This window comes from Papaver somniferum, chromosome 9 (genome assembly GCF_003573695.1).
Source record: "Papaver somniferum cultivar HN1 chromosome 9, ASM357369v1, whole genome shotgun sequence".
Lineage (NCBI taxonomy): Eukaryota > Viridiplantae > Streptophyta > Magnoliopsida > Ranunculales > Papaveraceae > Papaver > Papaver somniferum.
Window position 1 is genome coordinate 36672615 of NC_039366.1, and position 9065 is coordinate 36681679.

General features: G+C 36.6%; 1 protein-coding gene across 1 annotated transcript; it reads right to left on the minus strand.

Annotated features, from left to right (window-relative positions):
- Positions 1-4100: 4100 nt before the first annotated feature.
- LOC113311793 (transcriptional regulator SUPERMAN-like) lies at positions 4101-4733 on the minus strand. The gene has a single exon (XM_026560589.1). It carries the CDS (start codon positions 4731-4733, stop codon positions 4101-4103), a length of 633 nt encoding a protein of 210 aa, XP_026416374.1.
- Positions 4734-9065: the final 4332 nt, after the last annotated feature.

The following is a 9065-nucleotide window of genomic DNA, read 5'->3' on the forward strand; positions in this document are numbered from 1 at the left end:
GGAAAAGGCCAAAAGGCTGAGAATAATGAGATGATGGATGAACATGCTTGTTGTCTCTATTCTTTCTTAATTGTCCATTCTTCTTCTTCTTCCACCGTTCCACGGGTGGGGGACCTTCCCCATACCAGCCCTACCTACACGCTTGTTGTTTCACTATCCGCACACACACTTTATTTTTACATTATTCTTGTACCCATTGACTTGCTAAGCATCAAATATATGGCATCAAAATGCATGAGTGATTGATACAAGATGCATATTTGGTCAATTGAAGGAGTTCGACGATACAAAGTGCATCGGAAAGCTATATCCAGGATGTACCCATGACGTCGTCCGATCAGAATAATCACTTATGTGATGTTGTTCTTGTTTCAGTCAAAGTTTTTACGTTAAGATACGTATTGATTGTTTAGTTTCCGTTGGATTTAATTACCTCTCGGAAAGATGCTGTGTAAATTTTTTTTTTTTTGATGTATCAAATAGAATAGATTAAAGAGCACACAAACCGTGTGCAGGCGAATACAAATAAAGATGAGTGCGAACTCCAAAGGGAAAGAAATAGCACAAGACTAGAACTGAAGATAGATAAATTCTAAGTACACAAGGAAGATTAGCCGTTGAAAATATATCTTGACATACTTGAATTTCAAAAAGCAACTTGCAAACAAAACAATAAAACATAACTTATTATCAAGTATAAGACTCTTCAACCTCCCCTATGATTAGATCATCATGATTTTTCGCAAGATTGCTAAACATATCTTGACGATGCACCTCAACAGTGGGAAAGTCTAAACCCCATTAGGAACCAAATTCCACAAGGTTAATTGTTGATATCTTATTAGGAGTTTTAGGTTTTTGGGAAGTTTTCTTTTTTGTACTTAAAGTACCATAGAGAAACATGCCTGTCACTTTTGCTTTTGACTCCATTTTCTTGCTTTTTACAAGAATTGGCTCCGATGAAATCGGCGATGAGAAGCTTTTTCCTGTATCTTCCAAACCTAATTGAGAAGTGGCAACCTCGTCGTCTTCTTCAAAAGCATGAAATCTATTGTGGTTTTCAAAGCCAGGGGGACAAAAGGATCAGAAGATCAGCTTCTCCCTTCTTGAATCTCCTCAACTGAAAAAGTTTCTTGGTTTTTCCTAGATCTCTTTTTTTTCCTTCAAATTCTGAGCAGGAGCACTAGTAACTTCAACGTCTTTAGCCATCTTAGAGCTTCCTTTATCATATGCATACTCTACTCTAGCCATTTCTGTTTCTGCGCTTTCACTTGTTTCCTTGTCCATCCCTTGAGTCTCTACCATCTGCCCAATATCTTCCTTATCACTATTATCCACTTCCGGCATCCATGCCTTCTTAAGAACCTTGGTTGCAGGGTCCCTGTTACATTTAGCACTTGAATGCCCAAAAGAAGAGCAGGATAGGCATCTCGTAGGCTTCCAAGGATATTCTACTGAGACATTAAACTCTTTACCTTCAAAGGAGACTGGAATGGAGTCCGGAAAATCACTGTTTGCTTCAATTTCCACACATACCCTAGCATAGCTAGCTCATTCTTGTTCTAGCTAGAGTATGTTTATCTGTAAGCAAGGGAGTACCGACCAGACTAGCAATCATACTAATTCCCTTAGCATGCCATAAATGAATTGGAATGTTCCTCATCTTCAACCAAATTGGTAATGTTTTCGTTTCTTGAATATCTTGTTCAATAAAGAGTTGTCATGGGCGGATTAAAAATAACTTATTTGACACAAATAGATACCCCAATTCCATGGCAGAGATTCTATCTTCCTCCAAATCAAATTCTAAAATAAACACTGATTCTTCATGTAGAGTCATATGAAAATTCCCTTTAAGATTCAATGCGTTTTCCATCGTGTTTTTAACTACAATGAAATCTAATCTACGACCGACAAAATACCCAACAAGAAAGTTCTGACAAACCTTAAGTTCATTTTCAATATCAGCAGAGGAGATAAAAATCTTCTTACCATTGATTGTTTGGGGGAATCGACAATTTTGAATAATCCTCATAGAAACCCTCGTCTTCCAAGATGCTGTGTAAATTAATAGTCGGTATGTACGTATGTGAGACTAGGAGTAGTCAAACACTACGATTTATGAGTACAAGAGTACGTATTAGAATTGTGGTGACGTGCTTTAAATTTTCTGTGTAAACTCATCATAGCAACACAGTACCAGTAGTTCGTCATGGGTTCAGTGGTACTCATGATTATTACTGAGATCGAGAATCTATCTAATAACTTCGTTTTAGAGAGAGAAAGTGATCGTCATGCAGTTTTGAAGCTGAAATAATATATGCAGTGTTCAGGTTTCCTTTTAAGGAAATGCAATCATAACCTGACGTACAGTACTCTATACTGTACATTGTCGGGAACATGCACAACGATAAAGTCTTAATATTATCACATAATTTAAGCTGTTTATGAATCTACAAGGGATAAAGAAATGAACATATATTATGTACGTTGAGGAGAGTAATTTTTTAAATTTGATTGCAAGTTACGCCTTATTAGCTGGTTAGGCGTCGTAATAATGGAGAGACAGTGAAGTTCTGAATTTCTCGGACTCTACAAGTGCAAAACAAAGAGTCGTTTTAGGTAAATTTATGGCAAATAAAAATGAAAATTTTCCAAATGAAGGGGAAAATGTGTGTGTGGACACAACAAGTAGGATCGGAAAATTTTCCCCTTATTGGCATGTTTATACACATCAGTAAAAAAAAATGTTGGACCATAGGGCATATCTTGTTTCTACCTAGGCTATCTTGTTCATTTCGAATAACCTAGAGTGTGGAGAGAAAAAATATAGTCTCCTTAGAACAACTGCAGTGGTGCGAGTATAACCAAAGACCAAAGAGGAAAAAAAAAACCAAATTTTGGGTTTAATCTGGTGTGTGACCCTACGGTGAAAAAATTAAATTTGGTCAGACGGACATTATACCAACGCCTGGTGTGGGGCGTAGAATATACCAACGCCTGGTGTGGGGCGGGGAGTATACGTTCGCCCGGTGTAGAAAAAAAAATAAAAAAAAAAAAAAAAAGTGGGGCGGAGGTATTATGCCCGCCCCATGCATTTGAAGTTTGTAAAGAGTGGGGCGGAGGTATTAAGCCCGCTCCACACAAAAGAAAAAAAAAGAAGACCGGCGTGTATTATACGTTTGCCTGGTTGGGGCGTGGACTATACGTCCGCCTGGGATGGGACGTGGATTATACGTCCGCCTGGTTATGGGGCGTGGACTATATAAACGCCCGACTATATTTGAATTTGGTCTTGGTCGCCGACCAAATTTGATCTGGATTTTAGTCTTTAATCAAATTTTAATTGATGGTCCGTCCCACTGCACCTACCCGCTGGACACTATATTTGGGTTTAGTCATCCATTGTGGACGCTCTTATAAGATACAATATCACTCGATTGGCAGATAACTCTATCACTAATTGGCGGGGTTATAATCTTTCTACACTCCAAGCTAGCTACCTGCACTTTGCTTTTTATCCAAGACAAACTCATTGGCTACTTTTCTGCTACTGCATTTAGGCAGCTAGCTAGGGCCATCATTCAGTCTTATCTTAAGTGTGAGTGACATTTATCAGCTTGGTTGGCGTATCATACACTTTGTCTCATATAGTGTATTTATGGCTTATCTTATTATCTTGTTTGCTATTCTCATAGAAAATCTGTATTTAAAGGGTAAAGTTCTTTAAAAGGGACATTTTCATCAATAATCAATAATCTAATCAATATATTATCGTTAACTCAGATCGATACTATTATTATTGTTAACCTACCCAGATCTAGCTAGCTAGCCAACCACCAACATGTAATCACAAGAGCGAGAAACAAAATCACATGTCATATACTAATTAGTCATAATTGAGCAATTTATAATTAATCACTTTTTGAACAAGTAATTAAAAGGTAAAAATTAAACGTGAGATAGATGATCCATGCATGAAAAAGTTCGTCAAGACAAGTTCCATTAAAAAATACAATAAAAATTGTAAAGAGAGAGAGATAGACACTACGAATCTGATGTAAAACACTATTTAGATGGTAAATTGATGATGAGAGTGCTTATGCAGAAAGCCCAAGCCTCAGCTCCAAATCTAAGTCATCTTCGGAGCACAAGCCAATCTCCAAATCTAGCCTAACATTTTCACCATGAATCTTCACGTTATTGTTACTGCCATAATACTGGTGGTGATTGTCATTCTCATTCATGAAATCCTCAAGTTGATGTTGGTCGCCAACTTCCAGCGACATATCCATCATGGGCAAAGTAGTCGAGCGTTTGGTGCTCGACGACTGACTGAAAGAAGATGAACTAATAAATATAGTTGATGATGATTTTTCCCTAATATTTTCATCAGTAGAAGGTGGTGGTGTTGACGACGAACAAGCAATGATAGATGGAGGAGTAGTACTACTAGTCAAGAAATAAGCAAATGTAGGAGGATAGGCTGGTGGGAAGTGGTGATTAGTGAAAGCATTAGTTGAGCATGATGGGTGAAAATTAGGGTTAGGGATAATGAAGTTATCGTGCTGATATTGGTTCATGTCGACCCAAGGAATTGATTGGTTCAACCTAGCTCGATCTCTCCTATGCACATTCATATGACCTCCAAGAGCTTGACAAGATCTAAATTCCCTTTTACAGAAACTACATGTGTAAGGTCTTGGCGGCCATGAGAACTTACTTTTCTCCATTTTTTCTTTTGATGGTTCAACCTTACATCACTATAAAAAACAAAATACTAATCAGATCAGAATGAAGAAGAGAAGCAATGTATGGAAAACCTTAAAAATTAAGTTAGATTTACAACAATCTAAAGATCAAAACAAAGCATACACGAGATTAAGGAGAGGAGACCAACTTACCATAACAGTCTTATAACTTCAAACAAGAATAGACGTAATGATGGACTATAGGGAGATCAGTGAATGAGAAACCAGTGTTTTCAAGTGTGGTTGAAAGACAAATATGAAATGAGTATAAGATGAAGTAACTGAGACAAAAAGTTAAGAGATGAGACCCATCTCTCCAAACAATGAAAGTGAAAGAAAGAAAGAAAGAAAAAGAAGGGAAGTGAGTGAGTACGTATGACTCTGTGAAACATACGATGATGATGCTGACGAGATAGAGTTATGGTTTGGTGGTCAAGGAGAGACTACATGTACTAGCTAGACAGTAATAATGAGAGTTTGTTCAGAAAGAAATACAACTAAACGCATGAAAATTCTAGCACTTAAAACTGAAAAATCCCAATGGAGGTACCAATCTAGTGGAAGTGTATTTATTTCTATCTTTGGATCTTAATTGGTGAACGTTGAACATTTGGCTTTTTCCAGGTTATACCCTCTTCGCTATTTTGGCTGATTCATTTTTCCGTATCAAGTAGATATGCATATAATAACCTCATATTTACCCTTGAATATGCATGCTATCTCATACCTGTCAAAAATTTCTAACGTCCAGTATGCGGGTTGGGAAGTTGGTTTGAACTAATTCACACAGTTAATGAGTTTAGATAAGAACATTTTGAGGGTGTTGATAAGTTAAACTTGTAGAGAACTGGAGATGGTTTTGCTATTCTTGGAAGGAGATGCGTTCCTCTGAACTTTAGAAATTGAAGATATTGATTTTTCTTAGTTATACAAGTCAAATTTTGCACCCGCTATCCCTTGCATGCGAATCCGAATGATAATGCAAAGTACCGCACACGGTGCACTCTTATCCTAAATGAGTAAAATGAGTAGGATAACTATGACATATCCCGGTAGGATAACTCCAAACCGGAATGGGACTCTGGTTCCAAATTCATCTACAGCTAACTCAGGTTCTATGGTAAGGGGGATAACTATGATAGCTGCACTTATTAGAAGCATCCATACGAGTATGTGGTCTTTCGATCCATGTAGGTAGTTAATTATGCATTTATTGCTGAGGAAGAGCGGTATTCTTTTCAAAATCTGATTATTTTTTTCCCATTACCAATTTTCTCAGGATGTCTGAAGAAGCACAGAAAGTGGCAGCACTGGCAGGCGACAACCCTAGCTCAGTTACTATGTTAATTCTAATTATATTCCTGGAATTTGTCGCACACCCTCGAAGGTTACGAAGAGAATCCTTATCTTTGTCTAGGATGCCAGGGGAAACAACAACTCATTACTTCATGACCATAGGCATGAAGAGATGTGCAGTTCAAAACATATAGGGGCGTCCATGATTGCTTTTCCAAGAAACAAGAAGTCCAATCTTAAAAGTCACTCTTGGAAATTACAGTACAATTTCCCTATTAACTTCCGTTTTTATTTATTTTTTGAAGAAAAATAATTTTTCTAACAACTTAACAGTAACACTATACAAACTCCTTCGAAAAAATAAAAAAATAACGCTATACAAATTTAAAGCATGTAATTTGGATGATTATTAATTTGAACAGTGCTATCCCACGCAGTTGCGTTGGAAAGCTCGGTAAGCAAACATGTCCTCATCTGTTGGATTTAAGAGCAAAAAATATGGATCTAAGAATACAATTTACAAACTTTCACTCTGATCGAAATTTCTACCTCCGAAACTCCAATTAATCAGAAAAAACATATCCGACCAAAAAATAAATAAAAATTGAAAATACCCTTTATTCAAATCGGTAAAAAAGGAAAAATAACCAAGGAACTCAGACCCAAATTAAAGAATGAAAAGATAAAATTAATGGGGAGGGATTGAATGAATAAAAAAAGAAAAAAATATATATTAGGGTGAGAATTTAAGAGGAAGAGAGGAAGAAATTATCTGATGTTCCATGGAGAGTATTTTTTCTCTCCACGAAGAGTAACAAATTCTCAAGAGGTTGATGAATTATATTTTGTTTTACACTTTTACATATTTAATTAGATTTTAAAGACTTGGTTTTATTGTACTATTTATTTGTTTGGTTTGTAAGATGATTTTTGATTTACCAAAAAAAATTAAAATTGTAAGATGATTATCAAAGCAACATTATGCAGAAGACAAAGAAAGTAACAGATAAGACGAAGAAAGTGGGATTAAGCAATGTTACAGAGGGATAACTTAGATTTAGGAAAGAAGGGTTATTTTATTTTATTTAATTGCGTGAGGCCTGTTTTTCTTTTTTTCTATGGAAAACAACAAAATTGATGGATTTGCAAATCCAACGGCTTATGGGTTGCTTGCTTATAGAGCTTCTGCGCGCAGCTACGCGGGAGAGCACTGCTCTATTAATTTAAGGGTTCTTGACTTTTTAGCTGGCAAGGAGAATGCTTCTTCACCAAAAAAATGAGATAAAATAATATACACTATAATACTATACAATAAGAAATGAGTATATATGATCAAGTAACATGAGACAAAAAGATGAGACCCATCTCTCAAAACAATGAAAGAAAAAGAAGGGAAGTGAGTGAGTACGTATGTGACTCCGTGAGAAGTAAATGATGATGAGGAAATAGAGTTACTGTTTGGTGGTCAAGAAGGAGAGACTACATGTAGTACAAGCTATGTAGTATTGAATGAAAAATCCTAGCATTTAAAACCGAAGATAACCAATGGGGGTACCAATCTAGTAAAAGTGTATTTATCTCTATTTTTGGATCTGGATCTTACTTGGTGAATGTTGAACCTTTAGCTTTGCCAGTTTATACCCTTTTCTCTCTTTTGGCTGTTTCACTTTCCCCTATCTCTATAACTTGAAAAAATCATATCCTTAGGGTTTGGTTTATATTCACCAAAATACGTAAACAAGTGTGAAATAGTATGAAATTTAGAGGGTGAAGGAATCCCGCCTCTATATTCATATTTATATGTTGTACTTGATTAATAATGAATGTACATATATACTATCTGATAACTGCAAAAAATCTACCATTCATTACATAATTGACACAATTTATAACACACTCATAGTTAGTAGTAGTGATTTCAGATAAGACCATTTTGGGGGCGTTGATAAATATTAAAATGGATAATAAGCCGTAAAGGCTCTTCTCCACCAAATCTCATAGTAGATTCCTCATTCGTTCGCCTAGTCTCTCGCTCATTTTAAGTCCCATGGCTGTTATTAAGGAATAATTTGAGATTAGAACTTTAGAACCATATATCCCTACCGTAATTTTAATTCTAGACTCTACTTAATACAATTTTCCAGTTTATGTATAGCGAAAGATATCAAGATCGAGTTTGTTCCCAGACTAAAGTACGAATGAGTATCGATTTTAATCCTATCCTGGTGGCGATGTGATCCCTGAAAAAATCGCCAATCACCCCCACCCACGCACCCACACACACACAGATTAATCTCCTTTTGAAACCCCGCCTGCCTGGTTTAAAATCAAATTAAATGTACGCATCTGTATGGACATATATAGACCTCGTTCACCTCCAAATATCTATTCAAAGAGAGCCTTATTAGATAGCTTTGTGTTGCAGTCTGTAGTTTGCCAAAACCCAAAACTAAAGCAAGACATATCTTAGGTTTGTGGCACGCATCAGCATCGCTATGAACGCTCTAAACGCCGAATATCTTATACAATTATACTCGTCAATAAAAAAAAATGGCAAATATACGTAGTTGGACTCAATCTTCTAGAAATTTGAGCGGTCAAGAGTTACTGGAGCTGATTTAGTTTTTGCACATAATTGGGGAACATGCATCTGTGTTGTCTGACAAGAGGATGTACTGGAGGTATGGTAATGGTTTTCGGTTGCAAATTCTTATCAAGCTCTGGAAACTGGAGGACTGTTACCTTTCCCTGGCAAGCAATTATGGATTGCTTCCATTGAAGATGTCGTTTCTAGTCTGGAATTTGCCTATACTGGAGCTTCCAATCTTGATTATCTTTCTTTATAATAAGGGACCCAAAACAACCACATGTCGACATCACAATTAGTTTTGATTTTTGTGAAGCCACATCAGCACCACCTTTCCCTGTCATCGCAATCTGATTGGCCACTCCAATAGTCACTTCCATATCAGATGAAACCCAGATGGCACCTTGAAGGGTCGGTACGATTGTGTCCCT

Coding starts and splice junctions, on each gene's coding strand:
- LOC113311793 (XM_026560589.1), bottom strand. CDS start 4,733: ATGGAGAAAAGTAAGTTCTCATGGCCGCCAAGACCTTACACATGTAGT.